The 24592-nt window shown below is 43.0% G+C and overlaps 2 protein-coding genes across 2 annotated transcripts in view; one reads left to right on the forward strand and one right to left on the reverse strand.

The window, feature by feature from the left end:
- The window catches only part of LOC129861361 (serine/threonine-protein kinase WNK4-like), a 70504-nt gene extending 47543 nt beyond the window's left edge, over nt 1–22961 (forward strand). The window contains 8 exon segments of the mRNA XM_055932780.1: nt 8032–8086; nt 8277–8420; nt 10364–10732; nt 10734–11314; nt 11695–11794; nt 14729–15353; nt 15539–15845; nt 16448–22961. Of these exon segments, the coding sequence (XP_055788755.1) occupies nt 8032–8086; nt 8277–8420; nt 10364–10732; nt 10734–11314; nt 11695–11794; nt 14729–15353; nt 15539–15845; nt 16448–16450 (2184 nt within the window). The 3' untranslated portion in view covers nt 16451–22961.
- Nucleotides 22962–23049: 88 nt separating this feature from the next.
- Nucleotides 23050–24566, reverse strand: LOC129863610 (cytochrome c oxidase assembly factor 3 homolog, mitochondrial-like). Its single transcript, XM_055935716.1, has 2 exons — nt 24313–24566; nt 23050–23782 (listed from the first exon to the last, which is right to left on the reverse strand). The coding sequence occupies exons 1-2, from the start codon at nt 24509–24511 to the stop codon at nt 23688–23690; spliced, it is 294 nt and encodes a 97-aa protein (XP_055791691.1). The 5' UTR covers nt 24512–24566; the 3' UTR covers nt 23050–23687.
- Nucleotides 24567–24592: the final 26 nt, after the last annotated feature.

The raw sequence follows: 24592 nt of genomic DNA on the forward strand, positions 1-24592 counted from the left end.
TTATCACACAGTCATCCAGAACAGCTGGTACTCTCGTGCATGCTTCAGTGTTGCTTGCCTCGAAGCGAGCATAAAAGCTTGTCTGGTACGCTCGTTACACTGGGCAGCTCGCATCTGGGTTTCCCTTTGTAGTCTGTAATAGTTTTCAAGCCCCGCCACATCCGAAGATTATCAGAGCCTGTGTGTGTTTTGTCCTTTTATTTTAATTTAATTTAAATTTCATATTCCCCGCTCCTGTCCCCGCAGGAGACCTTTTGCCTTTTGGTAGGCCGTCATTGTAAAATAAGAATTTGTTCTTAACTGAATTGCCTAGTTAAATAAAGGTTAAATAAATAAAACAATCACCTAAACCAAAGACAACAATGTGATAAACAAATCAAAATATATTTTATATTTGAGATTCTTCAAATAGCAACCCTTTGCCTTGATGACATCTTTGCACACTCTTGGCATCCTCTCCACCAGCTTGACCTGGACTGCTTTTCCAACAGTCTTGAAGGAGTTCCCACATATGCTGAGCACTTGTTGGCTGCTTTTCCTTCACTCTGCGGTCTGACTCATCCCAAACCATCTCAATTTGGTTGAGGTCGGGGGATTGTGGAGGCCAGGTCATCTGATGCAGCACTCCATCACTCTCCTTCTTGGTAAAATAGCCTTTACACATCCTGGAGGTGTGTTGGGTCATTTTCCTGTTGAAAAACAATTGAGCCCACTAAGCCCAAACCAGATGGGATGGCGTATCACTGAAGAATGCTGTGGTAGCCATGCTGGTTAAGTGTGCCTTGAATTCTAAATAAATCACAGACAGTGTCACCAGCAAAGCACCCCCACACAATAACACCTCCTCCTCCTCCATGCTTTACGGTGGGAAATACACATGTGGAGATTATCCTTTCACCCACACCACATCTCACAAAGTCACAGCTGTTGGAACCAAAAATCTCCAATTTGGACTTCAGACCAAAGGACAATTTTCCACTGGTCTAATGTCCATTGCTCGTGTTTCTTGGCCCAAGCAAGTCTCTTCTTCTTATTGGTGTCCTTTAGTAGTGGTTTCTTTGCAGCAATTCGACCACGAAGGCCTGATTCAAACAGTCTCCTCTGAACAGTTGATGTTGAGATGTGTCTGTTACTTGAACTCTGTGAAGCATTTTTTGGGGCTGCAATTTCTGAGGCTGCTGACTCGAATAAACTTATCCTCTGCAGCAGAGGTAACTCTTGATCTTCCATTCTTGTGGCGGTCCTCATGAGAGCCATTTTCATCATAGTGCTTGGTGTTTTTTGCGACTGCACTTGAAGAAACGTTCATTGTTCTTGAAATGTTCCAGATTGACTGACCTTCATGTTTTAAAGTAATGATGGACTGTCGTTTCTCTTTGCTTATTTGAGCTGTTCTTGCCATAATATGGACTTGGTCTTTTATCTTCTGTATACCCCCCTACCTTGTCACAACACAACTGATTGTCTCAAACGCATTAGTTAATAGTTAAGAATATTCCTGGGTTTAGGAGTTATTGAGAAAGCAATATGAGTAACACTGTAATCAGGACATGGTGGTACTAAAAAGTTCTCGAACCTTCATATAAATCCTATGAGGTCATTAGTGGAAGCACCAACAGGCCTCCCTCTTTCTGTCATGCCCTGACCATAGAGAGCCCTCGGTTCTCTATGGTGTTTAGGTCAGAGCGTGACTAGGGGGATGTTCTAGTCATTGATTTTCTATGTGGCTGGGTTGTATGGTTCTCAATTAGACGCAGCTGGTAATCGTTGCCTCTAATTGGGGATCATATTTAGGAAGCCCTTTCTCCCACCTGCTTTGTGGGATATTGGTTTGAGTGAGTGCATGTAGAACCACTGATGTCATGTTTTCGTTGTTGGTTTATTGTTTTTGTTTGATGTTTCACCGTAATAAAGATGTGGAACTCTACACACGCTGCGCCTTGGTCCGTCCATTATCAAGAACGTGACACTTTCCTCTCCACCGTCCTGTGTACATTACATTCCAGCTCTAATAATATAACTAGACCATTATTTAGGTTCAGAGTGGTTCACTGAGAACGGGTCTCCATCCCACATGACACCCTATTCCCTTTATAGTGCACTACCTTTGGGTTTATGGCTCTGGTCTAAAGTAGTGCACTATATAGGGAATAGGGAGCCATTTCAGAAGTAGATAGGGGCAGCCAGGATAGGATACTCTGTAATGCCAGGACATGTTGTTATCTCCAGAGAACAACATGTCTGCTGTGCTGTGCATTCCAGTGAACAGATCTAGGATGTCCATAGTGGAGAACAATGTGTATATATCCTGGAAATATCTCCTTCCTGGCTCCGGACCAGGACCTGATTGAAAACAGGCTGCTGACCCGACCACATCTCTAACTGAGACCCCATATGGCCTTATACGTTTCTAGACTATTTGGACAATTTGTGTCCCCCCGGGGAGGCGTCAGACGTCACCGTCTGCTTTTGCTGTGGTGTTACTGAACCTGTCTGTGGCGAGAGATGACATTCGTAGCTGGATGCTCAATCAGATACAAATCAAGGCTAACGTTACATATTGAGTAATTATTAACACCGTGGTGGAGCTACAGGCAAGCTGCTGTCGGGGGACACCGACTCAGCTCACAAACTCAGACACCTATGTCAACACCTGCAATCAACTAGCCAGCTAGCTAGCTAGGTTGCAATGGAACCCGCTTCGCCTGAAGTAGCTAATTAATGTTTCTAGCTCTGTAGAGCTATGTTTATTGCGCTCTTGTCCACGACAATATTGACAATCCGGAGTTCCAATGCAGCAATTGTTTGCTAGCGGAGAATTACAGGAATGACTTGGCTATGCTTAGCAAACAAATCTAAATTCTGCTCAAACTTATAGGGAAAACACAAACTGGAACTTTCTTGTTCTCAACTCCTATGGCCGGACACCGTCTGATGGATGTTTCCCCGCCTTGTCATCTGTCCCTATCTGAATGGCAGGTGCTTCCTGGAACATGCCTGCGAAGGAAGTCGTCTCTTTCTGCTTCTCTTCCTCCATCCTGTAGTGAAGTAGACGGAGAGCAGCAAGAAGAATGTTCCAAAAAGAGCTGGTTCCATGTCACAATTGGTGGAAACCGAAGGCAGCGGCATAATGCTTAGTGGATGGGAGTAACTGCGAGAGGTTCGTAGCAGATTGACATATGGAATAGCTCCGCTGCATTGGTGCCTGATTTACCTGCGCCCTCATCACTGGGATTGCCTGTGTCTGCGACGGTGGTGCTGACTCCATTATGTTGACTCCAGCAGCAGCTTCGTCATCGAGTTCGGCTCCTTTCCCCTCGATGGATCTAAAGGGGCACTGCTTGCAGTGGGATGTCTGGACCTATCAATGTGAGCAGTGGGCGTACTCTATCCTGCATCTCATGGGCCGGTGAAAGGTTCAACGAATTGTGTGAGGGGTAAGAATAGGTGGATTTCTCCATTCCCTTCTCCGACTGTTATATTGGGCAGTTCAGTGGTGAGAAATGTCTCAGCATGGGTACAGGACATGAATAAGCTGCTCCCAAACACTTTAAACCAGCATCAGAAAATTGAGTCTATCATAGTTCATGTGGGATTCAATAACATTATGAAGGGAAGCTCAGAACAGCTGAAGATGGATTTTAAAGAACTGTTTGTGTAACTACTTGACCCATAACAAATGCCCCACAATATATCTGTCCCCCTGCCCTCCCTAAATCGTGGCATTGAATGGTTCAGCAGACTTTTAGCCCTCCATAACTGGCTACGAGACTATTGCAACTCTGTGGGTGTTAATCCCTACCATTGTGTTGCTGCGTTGTCATATGCTTCAGAAAATGTAGATTATCTCAGGGGCTTTGGAAGACACAATGTAAGTAACCTAATTTATGTCCCTCTTACTGCCCCGAATGCCTCTGCTGATCCCACAGTTATTTTATGCAGTAATCATGTGCCTATGAACCAGAGTTGTACTGTTAGCACTGGGTCGGTGTGCCCTAGTAGGAAGTCCACTGTGTGCAGCTCACCCTGCACTAACATCAATAACATGGCATGTCTACCTCTGCTAAGCTTCCCAGTAAAGCAATGAAAACAATCAAGCATCCCAGAAAAGTTTTAAAAATAGCCCACGTTAACATATGTAGCTTAAGAAACAAGGTTCATGAAATCAATAATTTGCTAGAAATTTAGATAATACCTTTAATGATACAGTGGTAGCAATACATGGTTATAACATCTAAAGAAAATAAAGAAATGCCAACGGTGGAGGTGTTGTTGTTTATATTCAGAACCACATTCCTGTAAAGCTTAGAGAGGATCTCATGTTAAAAACTGTTGAAGTAATATGGCTCCAGGTTCATCTGCTTTACTTAAAGCCCATTATGGTGGGAAGCAGCTATAGACCAAGTGCTAACAGCCAGTATCTGGATAACCTGTGAAATTCTTGATAATGTATGTGATATCAACAGAGGTATATTTTCTGGGTGATTTAATTATTGACTGACTTTCATCAGGCTGCCCACTCAAGAGAAAGCTTCAAACCTGGTCCAGGTTATCAGCCGGGTACTTCCAAACAGGACAGGAATGAAATCAACAACATATATTGATCACATCTTTACTAATGCTGCAGAAATGTGCTTTAAAGCAGTATCCAAATCCATTGGATGTAGTGATCACAATGTAGTAGCCATATCTAGGAAAACCAAAGTTCCAAGCTTTAGGCCTGATATTGTATACACGTTTTGTAGTGATTCCTATGTTGTTGATGTAAAACATATTTGATGGTCCGTGGTGTGTAATGAGGAGCAACCAGACGCTGCACTTGACACATTCATGAAATTGCTTGTCCCAGTTAATAATAAGCAGGCACCCATTAAGAAAACGACTGTAAAAATAGTATGTATGTTTGAGAGGGATGAGGCAAAAGGAATGGCATATAAGTCTGGCTGCACAACCGATTGGCAAACGTACTGCAACTTGATGTAACGGGTGTCGTAATCCTCCTCCTCGGACGAGGAGGAGAGGCGAGAAGGATCAGACCAATATGCAGAGTGGAAAGTGGTCATCTTTTAATTCACGTAGACTGAACACTTAATATACAAAACAACAAACGTGACAAAACCGCAAACAGTCCCGTGTGGTACTAACACTGACACGAGATACAATCACCCACAAACAAACAGTGAGAACAGCCTACCTTAATATGGTTCTCAATCAGAGCAAACGTCAAACACCTGCCTCTAATTGAGAACCATATCAGGCAACACATTAAACCCAACATAGAAACACAATACATAGAATGCTCACCCCAATTCACGCCCTGACCAACTAAACACATACAAAAACAAGAGAAAACCGGTCAGGAACGTGACACTTGAGAAATCATATGACTAAACTGAATTAAAAAGAAGAAGAAACTACACTATGAAACAAAGATAAAGAACATAAGGAATGATAGTAAAAAGCTTTGGAGCCCCTTAAATAAAATGTTCGGCAAAAAGGCAAACTCAGCTCCATCATTCATTGAATCAGATGGGTCATTCATCACAAAATCCACTAATATTACCAACTACTTGAATATTTTTTTTAATTGGCAAGATTAGCATGACATGCCAGAAACAAACACTAACACTACACATTCAAGTGTATCTGACCAAATTATGAAAGACAAGCATTCATTTTGAATTACGTAGAGTGTGAAAGAGGTGAAAAAATTATTGTTGTCTACCAACGATGACAAGCCACCGGGGTCTGACAACTTGGATGTAAAAGTACTGAGGATAATAGCAGACGATATTGTCACATCTTAAATTTAAGCCCACTAGAAAGTGTGTGCCCTCAGGCCTGGAGGGAAGCAAAAGTAATTCCGCTACCTAAGAATAGTAAAGCCCCCTTTACTGGCTCAACTAGCCGACCAATCAGCCTGGTACTAACCCTTAGTAAACTTTTTGAAAAAAATGTACAATGCTTTACAGTAAACAAATGAACAACAGACTTTCAGCACGCTTATCGGGAAGGACATTCAAGAAGCACAGCAGTTACACAAATGACTGATAATTGGCTGATAGAAATTGATGATAAAAAGATTGTGGGGGCTGCTGTTTTGTTAGACTTCAGTGTGGCTTTTGACATTATCAATCAGTCTGCTGCTGGAAAAATGTATGTGTTATGGCTTCACACCCCCTGCTATATTGTGGATAATGAGTTACCTGTCTAACAGAACACAGAGGGTGTTCTTAAACGGAAGCCTCTTCAACAAAATCCAGGTAGAATCAGGAATTCGCCAGGGCAACTGTTCTAGGCCCCTTACTTCTATCATTTTTTACTAACGACATGCCACTGGCTATGACTAAAGCCAGTGTGTCTATGTATACGGATTACTCAACACTATACACGTCAGCTACTACAGCGACTGAAATAACTGCAACACTTAACAAAGAGCTGCAGTTAGTTTCAGAATTGGTGGCAAGGAATAAGTTAGTCCTAAATATTGAAAAAACTGTGACAAATAGCTCTTATAGGACCAGGGCACAAATAATAATATAATAATAATCAATAATTTTATTCTTTATTTAACCATTTTACATATAAAACCTTATTTGTTCATTGAAAATTGTGAATAACTCACCACAGGTTAATAAAAAATAAAAATAAATGATTTCACCTTTGTTTAACCAGGTAGGCCAGTTGAGATCAAGTTCTCATTTGCAACTGCGACCCGGCCAAGATAAAGCAAAGCAGTGCGACAAAAACAACAACACAGAGTTACACATGAACAAACGTACAGTCAATAACACAATAGAAAAATCTATGTACAGTGTGTGCAAATGTAGAAGAGATGGGTCTTGAGTAGGGCAATAAATAGACCATGGAGGCGAAATAATTACAATTTAGCATTAACACTGGAGTGATAGATGTGCAGATGATGATGTGCAAGTAGAGATACTAGGGTGCAAAAGAGCAAGAAGATAAATAACAATATGGGGATGAGGTAGTTAGGTGTGCTATTTACAGATTGGCTGTGTACAGGTACAGTGATCGGTAAGCTGCTCTGACAGCTGATGCTTAAAGTTAGAGAGGGAGATATAAGTCTCCAGCTTTAGTGATTTTTGCAATTCGTTCCAGTCATTGGCAGCAGAGAACTGGAAGGAAAGGTGGCCAAAGTAGGTGTTGGCTTTGGGGATGACCAGTGAGATATACCTGCTGGAGCGCGTGCTACAGGTTGGTGTTGCTATGGTGACCAGTGAGCTGAGATAAGGCGGATCTTTACCTAGCAAAGACTTATAGATGACCTGGAGCCAGTGGGTTTGGCGCCGATTATGTAGCGAGGGCCAGCCAACGAGAGCATACATGTCGCAGTGGTGGGTAGTATATGAGGCTTTGGTGACAAAACGGATAGCACTGTGATAGACTACATCCAGTTTGCTGATTAGAGTGTTGGAGGCTATTTTAATGAGAAGGGTGTGCTTGAAAGGATGCACATAACTCTGCAATGTTGGATTGTATTGGAGAGTCTGTCTCTAAAATGACCCTGCTTTTTATGCAACTGACTTCTCACAACAAACCCATTGGGTTTATGTCCTATGTTTATGTTTATTAAAGAAATGTTCTGAAACTTTGGCGACTACTAAATATTTTTTTATCCTTTCGCTTTGGGCTGGATGTGTCAATGTGTAGTTCATACATGCATAATCTATGAGCAGAATTACTTTTTTACCTCAATTAGTTTGAAAGCTGTGCTGCGCCATTTTCGTTACATTTTCCCCCACTTGGGCCAGCCCCCTAGCAATGTAAGTTCTAGCCAATGCGCTTCAGCCCCTCGCTATTTGAGTGACACCTAGCAAGATGCACACACAGCAGAGTGAGAGAGAAATTATGTGGTGCACATATCTGCTCATGTGTGATGTAGTACGCAATTTTCAGCGACCACTTTTGGCATGTGAGCGCTACTTTCAGAACTACTGGCTAAAAAGTATTTAAAAAATGACCAGACAATCTCTAACTCACTGTGTATATCTGTGTCCTCTCTTCCAGCCTAATCTTCACAGTCACATTGTGGAACGGACACACACTGCCTCCTCTCTACCAGGTAAGAAAACAAAACCTCAGTTCTTCTCAGTATCATCTTGTGCTGCTTGGTCTCTATTCATATTCAACCTCCCTACACCTACTGTGTGTTCACTAGGGTTTGTATGGTAAATAGACATGCATTTTCTTGCCACTGTGCATGTCCATCTCAATGACTGAGACTGACTGTCTGTATCTGTCTGTTCTCCCAGACTTCAGCATTACTGACCCCAGTGTAGGCGTGCATGGTTCTCCCTTGGGTCCCGCTGATGGAGGAGACTTCTTCAGCCCAGCAGACGTAACATTACCTGCATGGAGACCTCTATTACGCTCCCAGTCTTTCCACAATGCCCCAGGTACTGTACTGTCACAGCCTACCTCTCCTCCTCCTCCCCACAGGCCCATGTGAAGAGACTTAGCATTGTTTACTGTTCACCACAGAGAGAGGACTGTTGCAAACTAAATGACACCCTATGACCTATAGGGCACGACCAAAGCCTGGTCGAAAGTAGTGCACTATTAAAGGAATAGCGTGCCATTTGGGATGCATCCTCATCTTGGCAGTGGAACACAAACCGGGTCCGACACCGTCGTAAAACCCCTCCCTCCTCAGACCCCGTTCTTAGTATTGTCAGGACATTTGAATGGTCCCGACTAATTTTCCCTGCACCTCAAAGCCCGGTTTTGTGCCTCAGTGGTGCCGTGCCAGCCTTGGGTAATTACCTCATCTGAAGGAAGCTTGTTGCCTATTTTCGAGAGGTGAATGCAGTCACTGTGAAGCATAAGCTTTCCCAGCCTGTTTTCTGTTTTCTAGCACACACACACACACACACACACACACACACACACACACACACACACACACACACACACACACACACACACACACACACACACACACACACACACACACACACACACACACACACACATACACATACAAACACACACACACAAACAATCCCACTCCCCCTCTTTCCAAGAAAGCCTCCCCCCCACTGGAGGAGATGGAAGCATTTAAAGTCAATTAAAGAACACACAACGTCCCCTTCCACCCCACAAGACTTGGAGGCCATCTGAAGTATATCCCCCCTTCCTCCTTCCCCTGTTGTCTCTCTGTACTCTGCTGGACACAGCACAGTCTGGTTTCACAATGCCTGCTGGAACTGAGTGTTACCCAAACTATATTTCTATCTGAATTTACGTTAGTGGCTGGATTACCTCAGTGACTGGAGTGTTGGTGGCTGGATTACCTCAGTGACTGGCGTGTTAGTGGCTGGATTACCTCAGTGACTGGAGTGTTGGTGGCTGGATTACCTCAGTGACTGGCGTGTTAGTGGCTGGATTACCTCAGTGACTGGCGTGTTAGTGGCTGGATTACCTCAGTGACTGGCATGTTAGTGGGTCGATTATCTCAGTGGCTGGCGTGTTAATGGGTGGATTACCTAAGTGACTGGCGTGTTAATGGCTGGATTACCTCAGTGACAGGAGACCTGTTGGTTCATAACTGTAGAGCCATTTCTGAATACAATTTCAAATCAATGGATGGGGTAGTGTAATGGCGTCCGCACTAATCCCTGAGGAGTGTGGAATAGACATTGAATTGACGTCTGTGATGTTTTCAATTTCAGACTTTCATAAAATGTCAAAACTAGTCTTTCCTTGCTCCATTACATTTCTAATCCAAAATAAATCCCTGTCTGTGTCCCAAATGGCATCCTATTCCCTACATTATGCACCACTTTTGACCAAGGCACTACTTTTGGGTGCCATTTGGGATGCATACATAACTGCACATGCCCCAGCCACTCTGGCTATCAGCTCCTGTTCTGCAATGACAATCTCATCAAAGCTCTCTCTTAAACTGTGATTTTGTTAAGACAAAACCCTGCCATTCACCATGGAAAGCACTGCACATGAGGGATTTATGTTCTAAATGCCTGATGTCACTTGGCAGTGGGGCAGAAGGAACAATCCAAAATCTGAGGAGAGTGAGATGGAGCAAGAATAATATAATTCACTAGTCTCTGTGTTCGTTCAGTCCGTTTCCCACTCTTTTACAACCTAAGGGGTTCTCTAGACATTGGCATAAGAGTTTGTATGAGGACACTGTAAAGAACACATTGAGGTTTTGTAAGGCGTTATTTTTACACAAGTGGTATTTCTGAGTTAGGTAATGTTATGTTGTTTTGTGTCTACCAATCTGTCACCACACATGAAGTTCCCTCTCAGTAAATAAAAGTTACTTGAATATGATAATAACTAACATAAATTGTTGTGTTTTGTTTCTATCTTCCAGGTTCTCCTCACTGCCAGCAGCACCACCCAGCCTCCATGTTCTCCCCAGAGCACCCCCAGCCCCAGCAGCAGCACCCCCACCCCCAACAGCACCACCCAGCCTCCATGTTCTCCCCAGAGCACCTCCATCCCCATCCCAAGCAGCAGCACCCCCATCCCAAGCAGCACTACCACATGCCCCCCTTCATGGGCCACACACACTTCCCTTTCCCTTATCCAGTGAACCCCGGCTCCCCAAAACCAGCCCATTCTCCCCTCACACGGGTTGCCAGCAACCCCATGTTCCCCTCCGTTTACTCCCCAGCCTTCTCCGGGGGCCACCACTCTGATGCCCCGAGCCCCTCAGAGTACAGCGGGGAGGGGAACCCTCTGTCTCCATCTGCTCACCCCCAGCACCGACATGTGGCCTTCCCACACACAGCCCCTATTCTCCCTGGCCAATGTGATCTCCATGGCGATGAGCATGGCTCACTCCTTCATCCCTGCCAACACCCTGGCCAACCAAGGGATGCCCTCCATAGCAGGCTTCCACCCCCAGCTTACCCACCCCCAGTCGGGCTACCCATCCATCTACTCCCCACACTACCAGACAGCTCCAGTGGAGGTCCCCTACCCTCAGGGTGGGATGCCTGGTCAAGGAAAACAGCACAGTGTCTACCAGGGCGCAGACACTCCACCACAGATGCAGAGGGATGGGTCTGGGTCTGTGTACTCTCAAAACAGACACCCCAGCTGGCAGCATAACCACATATCTCCCTCTATGATGGGCTACAACACCCCTCCAAGGAACCCACAGGGGATGTCACTGCAAACAGTGTCTTCCAAAAGCTTAAGCCATTTACAGAATAGTTCCCAGGGATCCTACATGGTTCCTCAGGACCAGTCTGATGTGTCCAGCTCTGCGTCGGGGTCTGACCTGTCCCCCTCGGCACCAGACAGCCCGGAGAGCACAGTAAGTTACCAACTAGACCTTACATGACTGTCTGACAGTGACAAGTAATGTCATTCTTGCTGAATATTTTTGGTCACTGAAACATAGCTGAAATTATTTTGCAAGCCTACTGGAAAAAAGTAATCAACATTGTTGATTATTACTTTTATTTCTTATTCTTTTAGGTATTTTTCTTAAAACTGCATTGTTGGTTAAGGGCTTGTTAGTAAGCATTTCACTGTAAGGTTGACCTGTTGTATTCGGCGCATGTGACAAATACATTTTTATTTGATTAAGAAAATGATAAAGAGAAATACCTAATGTAATGGGGGGATAGGTTTATTTCTCTTAATCATTTTCTTAATAATGTTGATTACATGTTTCCTTCCTCTTTTCCCAAGTTATCATCGTTCAGCTCAACCACACCGATGTCCAGACCAATGGTAGGAGATGAGATGAATGCCAGTGCTCCCAAGCCCAGAGTATCTCCCAGTTACACAGGTAGAATTCACAGTGACTTCCCCTCGCTACCTCTACTCTAGCTGTATTGTACTGTACTGGCCCTTACCTAAGCTTACTGTTGATCTGTTGATGGTAGGAGACGGGTCGGGGAGGACGCTGGCAGACCTTGTTAGCACACTAAACAAATGAAGAGTAAACATTCCAGACACACACACACACACACACACACACACACACACACACACACACACACACACAACGAGGCCGTTTCTCTATTATGCACGTGTGTTTTATGTTGTATTCTGTCTAAATAAGGCCTACCCAGCTAGCACATAACGTTCTGAGAACCATATGTTTCTTAGAGCTTGGTGAGAGCATGGTTGTCCTATGGTTATTTTGCATACACACTTCCCACAACTTTCTGGGAATGGTGCAGGATAGTTGCTTGGCTTTGGAACATTTTAAGCACATTTAAGGAACTTGACAAAAAAACATTATTTTCTTGGTATTTCATTACTTTAAAAGTGTTATTGAAACATTCAGTGAAAGTTTGAAGGAAGTTATTTTTCAAAATACTCTAAATAACCTATATTTTCCATTCTCAGAGCGTTAATTAAACCTCCAGGAAAACTTTCAAGGAACCAGAGTAAATCATTCTCAGAATTGCCCTGCAATCTAAAAATAAGCGTGTTTGGGCCAATTTACCCTTCCCATTGTTTCCTGTTCTGTTTTATCCTGTCCACATCAGTGTTTGGTGACAACATTACCTATTAGCACTAGCAGTGCCTCGGGATCATTGAATAAGGGACCAATACGTAGATGTGATTATAGCCCTGCCTACCAGTATTGACCTATTAGAAGATTTGCCCTGCAGAACTGACCAATTAGAAGGCTTCCAGACTCGTTACAGGCCTCTCCTCCCATTTCCTCCCCACCTGTCTGTGTTTACACCGCACCTCCGCCCTGCTCTGGTCCGCGAGCGACCCAACCCAACAAGGCCCACCCAACAAGGCCCAAAGTTATGAAACTAAGGCCAGGGTTCTATCTGATCAACGGTAGAGCCACGCACAGTGGGGCAAAAAAGTATTTAGTCAGCCACCAATTGTGCAAGTTCTCCCACTTAAAAAGATGAGAGAGGCCTGTAATTGTCATCATAGGTACACCAACTATGACAGACAAAATTATATTTTTTTCTCCAGAAAATCACATTGTAGGATTTTTAATGAATTTATTTGCAAATTATGGTGGAAAATAAGTATTTGGTCACCTACAAACAAGCAAGATTTCTGTCTCTCACAGACCTGTAACTTCTTCTTTAAGAGGCTCCTCTGTCCTCTTCTTTAAGAGGCTCCACTCGTTACCTGTATTAATGGCACCTGTTTGAACTTGTGATCAGTATAAAAGACACCTGTCCACAACCTCAAACAGTCAAACTCCAAACTCCACTATGGCCAAGACCAAAGAGCTGTCAAAGGACACCAGAAACAAAATTGTAGACCTACACCAGGCTAGGAAGACTGAATCTGCAATAGGTAAGCAGCTTGGTTTGAAGAAATCAACTGTGGGAGCAATTATTAGGAAATGGAAGACGTACAAGACCACTGATAATCTCCCTCGATCTGGGGCTCCACGCAAGATCTCACCCCGTGGGGTCAAAATGATCACAAGAACGGTGAGCAAAAATCCCAGAACCACACGGGGGGACCTAGTGAATTACCTGCAGAGAGCTGGGACCAAAGTAACAAAGCCTACCATCAGTAACACACTACGCCGCCAGGGACTCAAATCCTGCAGTGCCAGACGTGTCCCCCTGCTTAAGCCAGTACATGTCCAGGCCCGTCTGAAGTTTGCTAGAGAGCATTTGGATGATCCAGAAGAAGATTGGGAGAATGTCATATGGTCAGATGAAACCAAAATAAAACTTTTTGGTAAAAACTCAACTCGTCGTGTTTGGAGGACAAAGAATGCTGAGTTGCATCCAAAGAACACCATACCTACTGTGAAGCATGGGGGTGGAAACATCATGCTTTGGGGATGTTTTTCTGCAAAGGGACCAGGACGACTGATCTGTGTAAAGGAAAGAATGAATGGGGCCATGTATCGTGAGATTTTGAGTGAAAACCTCCTTCCATCAGCAAGGGTATTGAAGATGAAACGTGGCTGGGTCTTTCAGCATGACAATGATCCCAAACACACCGCCCGGGCAACGAAGTGGCTTCGTAAGAAGCATTTCAAGGTCCTGGAGTGGCCTAGCCAGTCTCCAGATCTCAACCCCATAGAAAATCTTTGGAGGGAGTTGAAAGTCCGTGTTGCCCAGCAACAGCCCCCAAACATCACTGCTCTAGAGGAGATCTGCATGGAGGAATGGGCCAAAATACCAGCAACAGTGTGTGAAAACCTTGTGAAGACTTACAGAAAACATTTGACCTCTGTCATTGCCAACAAAGGGTATATAACAAAGTATTGAGATAAACTTTTGTTATTGACCAAATACTTATTTTCCACCATAATTTGCAAATAAATTCATTAATAATCCTACAATGTGATTTTCTGGATTTTTTTTCTAATTTTGTCTGTCATAGTTGAAGTGTACCTATGATGAAAATTACAGGCCTCTCATCTTTGTAAGTGGGAGAACTTGCACAATTGGTGGCTGACTAAATACTTTTTAGCCCCACTGTAACTGCACGCTTGATATTTAAAGGAAATTTCAGATTGAGCTGACATATGCAGGGTTTACCATGAATGCTCCACGAATGCGGAAACATTGCCTTTAAACGGTGCATACCCGAAAAGGGGCAATCGGATTGAATCCCGGCCTAAAGCATTGTAATCAATTTGAGTGTACATGAGTCAATATTAGTGGAATATAATATCAACTACTGGAACAGAATGTAAACACAAACAGCAGATTGTGAAAATGAATTATTATCACTGTATTGATATTGATCATAAACCCCCTTCTCCCCACAGATCCTGCACCTGCTGTTGTCACAGTGGGCCGTTTTCAGGTCTCCCCTAGCATGGAGATCCCTGTGACTGCTGAACCAGGTGGACAGGGCTCTAACCCCGCCAGGCCCATGTCAGTGGGCAGCACAACCACCTCCAAGAGCAGCACAGAGGAGCAGGAGCATTGGGAGTCAGAGACCAGCCTGAACACCTCCCTCACTCTCTCCCCCCCACACCGACACCTCACTATAGGGGAGGCCCGGGAGGTCCAAGTAGAGTGGGCCGGGACCAAGGAGCAGCAGCAGGAAGAGGAGGAGGAAGAACAGGGGGAAGAAGATGAGGAGGAAGAAGATGGGGAAGAAGATGAGGAGGAGCAGGAGGAAAAGGAAGAGCAGCAGACAGTGAGGAGGAGGAGAAGGAAGAGAATGTGCAGTCTCAGTCTGATGGGTATGTCTGCAGACATCGACCTGTCCGTTATAGCGGTGGACTCAGAGGGGCGTGGCCTGTGGGAGGGAGGGGCAGGGAGCCCCACCTACAACTCCGCTCTAAACCACATGTGGCTGAGCTACAGCCGTAACTTCACATACCTGAGCAGTGACGACTCAGAGAGTGAGGACATGTGGGAGGAGCTGCAGGAGATGAGGGAGAAGTGAGTGTTTCACCTTCAGCATCTCCTCAGTCATTCACCCATTTTGGGGTTTTAATCGAAGTTTGATTACTTTGAACTCAACTTGACTCTCAACTATTCCAAAGCACTTAAACATATCCTCCTCAGAGTCCTAAACTGTTTATCTTTATCCCGCTCTCTCATTCTCTCTCTCTCCCTCCTGTCAGACACTTGGCAGAGGTGCAGAGTCTCCAGGCCACCCAGAAGAGGGAGATTGAAGAGCTATATGAGAGAATGGGGAAGGTTCCCCCTGCGGGGATTGTCTCTCCTGCCGCCATGCTGTCAAGTCGCCAGCGCCGCCTCTCTAAGGAAAGGAGTTACCTCTCCTCCTCCCGCAGAAACAGTCTGCAGCGCCTGGACATGCTCCCCCTCCAAGGTATCATTAGGAGGAACTCTCTGGGTGGCAGCAGCAGTAGCAGCTCTCTGGAGAAGCCCTCTAAAGGGGTGACTTTTGCATCTGACGTCAGTAGAATGGTGGGTTTACACATTGTCCTTACAGGGTCCGAATACTTCTACTTGCGTTCTAAATAGTAGAATGATTGGGAATGCGAAAATACAACGTTTTATAGTGTGTGGGGGAAAAAATGGTATGCTTTAAATGCCAGGATGTCATACTCATGTCATACTCATTTCGGCTCATTTCATCTACAACAAATTCGCTGCCTGCTACTGAGGAATAGAATCATCTTTTCAGACCAACGTGTGTTTGACAACAGCTGATAATCAGATAAGGGGACAAGCTGTACCAAAATGAACAAATAGCGGGAAACAACGCAATTGCGCATTAGCTGACACACTCTCGGTATGGGTGCGTCTAGTATGTTGACATTTGTTGCTTACTGAAAATGTTTTTATTAAATAGTACATTCTAAATAGTGTGTGATTAGTACACATGCAGTTTTAGTAAGTAGTAGGCAAGCCATATTTCAGACACGGCTACTGTATTGAGTATGTGTTGTATTCATCCTGCTGTCCAAAATCTAAGTTCATCTAGAAGACAGGAGGTGAACGATTCTCCACTATATCTGAATACTCTACACATCTAATCATCATCTCCTTGTCTCCTCTCTCACCAGTAAGAATCTTGACCCATGCTTGCTGTAGAATAAGTCCGGACTACCTCATCTGAAGAGTGCAGTGATCATGTCCATCTTGCTGGAGGAAGGAAGTGACATCACGTCTAAACCCTTTATCTGGCCCCCCACTGGAGGAGTGAGAAACCTAGGCCCCCCAGAAACCAGGAAGCTCCTCTGCTGAGCTAATGGTCACAGGGTTAATTAAAGGTCACAGGTTCATCAGAGATCACAGGGTTCATCATAGGTCACTGAGCCCTCTGCTATGAAGGGACAACAGAACCTCTGTCATCTGCTGTCAGTCACCCCAGAGAGAAGCCCTGTCAGTACAATGGTCAGTAGGATGCCACCAGAACAGTGTGAGTATAAAATGAGTGTAAAAGGCTCACAACAGTACCAGCCCAGGAAGTGTACCATCATTCCTCATACTATGCTATGTTGAACATGTGTGATAGTTGTACATACAGTAGAGCCTTAGTGATCAGCTTTAATAATACTGCCTTGTAGCCACAAAGCAGTAAGGGTTGTTCGACAATATTGGGATCAAGTCCGGGGCAGTTGATCAATATTTTACTGCTTATCTGACTGTCGCAGACAGTTTCTATTGGGACTGTTTCAGATTATTCACATTTTTATTTGCACATTTGACTGTCTGTTTGCAATCTGTTGATGTTGATGCTGATTGTAAGCTCACTACTGCCCTCTAGAGTGACTATGGAAATCCAGATATGTTGTACTTTGCTGGTTATCCAATGTGCAATAGTGAAGCCATATTTCTGATTAATTCAACAGCATTATGAAGGACAACTGTTGTTGACATGTAGAAGGATGTGAACATTGTTTTCTAATGTTAGGCAGTATCTTATATACATGATAGTGAGCATTTATCAATACAATACTATAGACCAGTAGTTTTCTATTGCTGAATACAACCTAGTGGTAGAACTATAACACTGAGATCATTGCGGTGTCAGTCTTTCCAGGAAGCTAGGCACAATACAGCTCTATACACGAGGAATATCCAAGACAAACTAACCAGCTACTCCTTTTAAAAAACTAATCCAGTGAAAGTATTGCCAAATCAGCCACGTTGATAAAAAGTAAAAACTACTTATGGTTGATGATTGTTACGAACCTCTCCTGACTTTTTCACTGAGATTATATTTTCAACAAAAATAATCCAACATACAGACTAATGGGTCTCACCATGATTGTAAATATGAAATAATGCATTTATAAAGTACGTTTACAAATGAACCAAAGACATTTTGGCAACCTACATTTCTTGCACATACACGGAGTGTATAAGACATTATGAACACCTGCTCTTTCCATTAGACTGACCAGGTGAATTCACAATTTCTTTCCAAAAAATGTAATATATTTTTTACCTTCTTATATATAAAAATGTATTCTGCGGCTATGGGCAAGACAAAATATTAAAGTGCCTTTGAACAGGGTATGGTAGTAGATTCTAGGCACACCGGTTTGAGTGTGTCAAGAACTGCAACTCTGCTGGGATTTTCACACTCAACAGTTTCCTGTGTGTATCAAGAATGATCCACCACCCAAAGGACATCCAGCCAACTTGACACAACTGTGGGAAGCATAGGAGTCAACATGGGGCAGCATCCCTGTGGAATGCTTTCAACACCTTGTAGAGTCCACGCCCCGACTAATTGAAGCTGTTCTGAGGGCAAAGGTGGTGCAACTCAATAATAGGAAGGTTTAGGGCTGTCCCCGACAAAAAATTAAATCTTGGTCGACCGAGTCCTTTTTTCTTTTGACCTGAGATGTTAAAACATGTATTTTTTCAAAATGTTAATGTTAAAACAAGTATTTTTTCATACAGACACACCCTATGTGTTTTAATAAAAGCAACTATATATACACTGAGCTTATCTGATGCTTTAAGTACTTGATTTAATTAAACAATGAATATACACAAATTACTAAAGAGGGAACCAGAGATCAATATATCCTAACCAGAAGGAAAAAAACTGTTCCGACCCTCCTTCTCCAGCTGCTGCTGGCCTTCGCTGATTCTTCCGCTAAGCTTCTGAAGTTGCCGGTAATAGGCTACACCAGGGGCCGGCAACCTTTTATATTTGGAGTGTCAATTTATCTTAACATTTCTACCGATCTGGGTGCCAGTTATGATTTTCATATGCACATTTTAGTGGAACAGTTTAATTTTATTTATAATCGTCTTTGTATCTCAAAATAATTGTCATGTGGTTAATCTAAATTATATCTACATATGAATGAAAATGATACACATCTAAAAGTCACTTCTATTGCAATTGGCAACTATGTAAAAATAGCTAACATAATGCCAACAAATAAAAACATTGCAGCCTGCAGGTAGAATCTATCCTGATAAAAATAAACATCCTTTAAATCACATTGGCTACCCATGGCCTGTCTGCAACGAACTTGAAAATGTTTTGGGTACAGCCTGAAGCTTGAGCTAGCAAATTTGCAACATGGTATAAAACATTCTGGGCCCTCAGAGTTCCAGATTTGCACACTCTCGGCATTCTCTCAACCAGCTTCACCTGGAATACTTTTCCAACAGTCTTGAAGGAGTTCCCACATATGCTGAGCACTTGTTGGCTGCTTTTCCTTCACTCTGCGGTCCGACTCATCTCAAACCATCTCAATTTGGTTGAGGTCGGGGGATTGTGGAGGCCAGGTCATTTGATGCAGCACTCCATCACTCTCCTTCTTGGTCAAATATCCCTTACACAGCCTGGAGGTGTGTTGGGTCATTGTCCTGTTGAAAAACAAAATGATAGTCCCACTAAGCTCAAACCAGATGGGATGGCATAATTGCTGCAGAATGCTGTGGTAGCCATGTTGGTTAAGTGTGCCTTGAATTCTAAATAAATCACAGACAGTGTCACCAGCAAAGCACCCCCACAACATAACACCACCTCCTCCTCTATGCTTTACGGAGGGAAATACATATGCTGAGATCATCCGTTCACCCACATTGCATCTCACAAAGACACAGCGGTTGGAACCAAAAATCTCCAATTTGGACTCCAGACCAAAGGACACATTTCCACCAGTCTAATGTCCATTGCCCATGTTTCTTGGCCCAAGCAAGTCTTTTCTTATTATTGGTGTCCTTTAGTAGTGGTTTCTTTGCAGCAATTTGACCATGAAGGCCTGATTCAGTCTACTCTGAACAGTTGATGTTAAGATGTGTCTGTTACTTGAACTCTGAAGCATTTATTTGGGCTGCAATTTCTGAAGCTGGTAACTCGAATGAACTTATCCTCTGCAGCAGAGGTAAACTCTTGGTCTTCCTTTTCTTGTGGCGGTCCTTATGAGAGCCATTTTCATCATAGCGCTTGGTGTTTTTTTGCGATTGCACTTGAGGAAACTTTCAAAGTTCTTGAAATGTTCTGTATTGACTGACCTTCATGTCTACAAGTAATGATGGACTGTCATTTCTCTTTGCTTATTTGAGCTGTTCTTGCCATAATATGGACTTGGTCTTTTACCAAATAGGACTATCTTCTGTATACCCCGCCTACCTTGTCACAACACAACTGATTGGCTCAAACGCATTAAGGAAAGAAATTCCACAAATGAACTTTTAACAAGGCACACCTGTTTTAACAAGGCACACCTGTTCATTTAAACGCATGATGATTAGGTGATTACCCAAGTGATTACCTCATGAAGCTGGTTGAGAGAACGCTAAGAGTGTGCAAAGTTGTCATCAAGGCTAAGGGTGGCTATTTGAAGAATCCCAAATATAAAATATATTTTGATTTGTTTAACATTTTTTTGGTTACTACATGATTCCATGTGTTATTTCATAGTTTTGATGTCTTCACTATTATTCTACAATGTAGAAAATAGTAAAAAGAATAACCCTTGAATGAGTAGGTGTTCTAAAACTTTTTACCGGTATTGTATGTAACAGGGAATTGATCACAGATACAAACAATCAAAGGGCAAACAGTTGACACAATGAAGTTATGAAACAATGAGAGATGTGCCTTCTGCATCTTAGCCACACGCTCCTTTGACCACGGCCTCCTCAGTGAATTAGTCCACTGAGACATGCGCAAATCAGACATTTTTTTAATTATCTTGGCCGACCAACAGCCTATGGACCAAACAATCGACCAGTAGACTAAATGGGCTCAGTCCTCAAGGTGTTCCTAATGTACACAACATTGAACAATGATAAAACATTTCTGCAATGTGTAATAAACAAGGCACCCTCTGCACTTTAGTAACTTCTACTTTAGTAGTCACTAATTTCACACTTTTTGGTAAATGAAGTAGCTTATTTATATGCACAGGTAGGGAGGCGAGAGAATGACTGCATAACAAATGGATCGAACTGTAAGCCCTTAGCCATTGCCTTAAATACGCACACTGAATTCTATTTTTATTTTATTTAACTAGGCAAGTCAGTTAAGAACAAATTCTTATATACAATGACGACCTACCCCGGCCAAACCCTAACGACACTGGGCCAATTGTGTGCCACCCCATGGGACTCCCAATCACGGCCGGTTGTGATACAGTCTGGAATCGAACCAGGTTCTGTAGTGACACCTCTAGCCCAGATGCACTGCCTTAGACCGCTGCGCCACTCAGGATAATACTCACCTAAGATTTCCACAAATGTATATATTTAAAGAAAATGTGATTACAATGCTAATATTTTAATATATGTGTATGATTGTATCGCTTTGATATGCAACGCTGCTGTCCTGCCATGCTCAAATCTGTGCCTTCCCCTTGCAATGTCTTGTTTAATATTTTTACTCTGTAGGTTTGGTGGCTACAGCATACTCTGTAAATCATATTTTGACATAATAAATAGTTGGAATTATGATAGCGTTCCTCTCTGCTTCCGTACTATTGTGGCAATATTAGTGTACAGTTGAAGTCGGAGTTTACATACACTAAGGTTGGAGTCATTAAAACTCATTGTTCAACCACTCTACATATTTTTTGTTAACAAACTATAGTTTTGGCAAGTGGGCTAGGACATCTACTTTGTGCATAACACAAGTAATTTTTCCAACAATTGTTTACAAACAGATTATTTCACTTTTAATTCACTGTATCACAAATCCAGTGGGTCAGAAGTTTACATACACTAAGTTGACTGTGTTTTTTAACAGCTTGGAAAATTCCAGAAAATTATGTCATGGCTTTAGAAGCTTCTGATAGGCTAATTGACATAATTTGAGTCAATTGGAGGTGTACATGTGGATGTATTTCAAGGCCTACCTTCCAACTCAGTGCCTCTTTGCTTGACATCATGAGAAAATCAAAAGAAATCAGCCAAGAACCCAGAAAAAAATTGTGGCCCTCCACAAGTCTGGTTCATCATTGGGAGCAATTTCCAAGCACCTGAAGGTACCATCTTCATCTGTGCAAACAATAGTATGCAAGTATAAACACCATGGGACCACGCAGCCGTCATACCGCTCAGGAAGGAGACGCGTTCTGTCTCCTAGAGATGAACGTACTTTGGTGCGAAAAGTGCAAATCAATCCCAGAACAACAGCAAAGGACCTTGTGAAGATACTGGACGAAACAGGTACAAAAGTATCAACATCCACTGTAAAACAAGTCCTATATAGACATAACCTGAAAGGCTGCTCAGCAAGAAAGAAGCCACTGCTCCAAAACTGCCATAAAAAAAGCCAGACAACTGCACAAGGGGACAAAGATTTTACTTTTTGGAGAAATGTCCTCTGGTCTGATGAAACAAAAATAGAACTGTTTGGCCATAATGACCATCGTTATGTTTGGAGGAAAAAGGGGGAGGCTTGCAAGCCGAAGAACACCATCCCAACCGTGAAGCACGGGGGTGGCAGCATCATGTTGTGGGGGTGCTTTGCTGCAGGGGGGACTGGTGCACTTCACAAAATAGATGGCATCATGAGGGAGGAACATTATGTGGCTATATTGAAGCAACACCTCAGTCAGGAAGTTAAAGTGTGGTCGCAAATGGGTCTTCCAAATGGACAATGACCCCAAGCATACTTCCAAAGTTGTGGCAAAATAGCTTAAGGACAACAAAGTCAAGGTATTGGAGTGTCCATCACAAAGCCCTGACCTCAATCCTATAGAACATTTGTGGGCAGAACTGAAAGTGCGCGAGCAAGGAGGCCTATAAACCTGACTCAGTTACACCAGCTGTCAGGAGAAATGGGCCAAAATTTACCCAACTTATTCTGGGAAACTTGTGGAAGGCTACCCGAAACGTTTGACCCAAGTTAAACAATTTAAAGGCAATGCTACCAAATACTAATTGAGTAAATGTAAACTTCTGACCCACTGGGAATGTGATGAAATAAATAAAAGCTGAAATAAATAATTATCTTTACTATTATTCTGACATTTCACATTCATAAAATAAAGTGGTGATCCTAACTGACCTAAGATAGGGCATTTTTACTAGGATTAAATGTCAGGAATTGTTCAATACTGAGTTTAAATGTATTTGGCTAAGGTACATGTAAACTTCTGACTTCAACTGTATGTCTGACATTTAGCCTAGGAAACATTGCACTGACCTTACATGAAGATGTAATTTGTGTTGTAAAAAAACTACATAATACGATTTTTACAACTCTGTCCTTTATCATCATAAATATATTTCAATCTGATTGTGTTTCTTTGTCTCAGTTCAGTAGTTCCAATTCAAATCCCACACATTTCAAGGCCACTGTAACATTAACATTATTGCTTGGAGGTTGAATTAGTTCTATAGACAGTTTTGGGAGACATATGACGCTGAATGGGGCAGTACCAATAATTCTATACAAGTGACTGACTACTTATTGGGAGAAAAGGAAGAATAGGGTCATGTACATGTAGGGCACACTACAGAAAAGTGACCGTTTCTTACAAAAGAAAGTCTACAACAACTACAAGTAGTCCATTTTCTTCCATGTAGTAAACACCACCCAGGTATCCTGAATTCGGGAGCAGTAGATAAGCAATCGGGAGCCGTAGATATTTTCTCCTATTGACAAGCATGTTAATCACAATGGCAATGCTTAAGTCAGCAACATAATTACATAACCTACAGATCCTGGGCAAAAGAAGGTCCAATGTTGCCTCTGAAAGTTGACAATGGCTAGCAGTGGAATAAGGTGTAGCGTCAGCATTAGTCTCTTCGTCCCTTCCAGTGCAGTAGATAGGATACGTGGCACACCACAGTTCATCTGAGCTAAGTTTTCTGATTGCCATGTCAGTTGGCACCTGTCTTTGCCCCTCTCATCTTGGCCTCCTCATCCAGCTCATCCATGATCTTCTCCTGTTTCACTGAGTAAAACGTGTAGGCATCTAGGAGAAGCAAAGTCAAGGCAAATGTGCAGATTGAGGCAAGAGATGTGCTGGCTGAAAAGCGATCTACAGTCGACCTTAGTTACTGTATATACACATAAAAGATTAATGTTTTCAACATCAACATACATTTATGGCAGACATGTTTTACACTCATCACCAGCTTTCACTGTAACAGCCTACAATAAACTGACAAACAGAGAGCTATTTAGGTAACTAGTTAGCCAATTAGTGAAACAGAAACTGGGCATTCAGGAGACGCTGAATATGGCGATTCGATTTTACAGGATAATTCAACGTATCCTGTACACCCAAACGCTGGTTGCTACAGTACATTGCTGCCCTTCACCATTACAACGTGCATGTCATTACATTTCTACAATGACTTGCAGCTTCAATGTCCTACATGAATGTCCGGTTGACTAAACTATTGAAAACATTGCCATGGCTTGTTCTATCATGCCGGACAGTGCAAGTTATCTCCTACGTAACTAGCTAGTTCACCTTGTGTGACTGTTTGACAAGGATACAAATTCCCATTACAATGGCTCCGATACCAAGTCCTGTTGCAATATTACGGCCCCTCAGTTGCTGCGATTTCTTCTTCCATTGCGCGAGCTCCACTTGTCTGATAAAGTAGAACTCGTCCCTGGTAAGATCCTCCTTGTTTGGATCTATTCTCTTGGCAAAGGGAACTTCAGGATCCACCGTTGGTTTCTGGTCAGACATTTTTCCGCCGACCAGATTGGTCTGCTTTTGCAACACTATAATAGGTCCCTCAGACGTTTCCGGGTTCGACGCAAAAAGTTC

The sequence above is a fragment of the Salvelinus fontinalis genome, chromosome 1, assembly GCF_029448725.1.
Source record: "Salvelinus fontinalis isolate EN_2023a chromosome 1, ASM2944872v1, whole genome shotgun sequence".
NCBI classification, from domain to species: Eukaryota; Metazoa; Chordata; class Actinopteri; order Salmoniformes; family Salmonidae; genus Salvelinus; species Salvelinus fontinalis.

Excerpts from the sequence above, each read along its gene's own strand:
- LOC129863610 (XM_055935716.1), bottom strand. The coding sequence starts at position 24,511 with ATGTCTGACCAGAAACCAACGGTGGATCCTGAAGTTCCCTTTGCCAAG. Across the intron at positions 23,783-24,312 it reads AGCCATTGTAATGGGAATTT|ATGCCTACACGTTTTACTCA; the intron begins GTATCCTTGTCA and ends TGCTTCTCCTAG.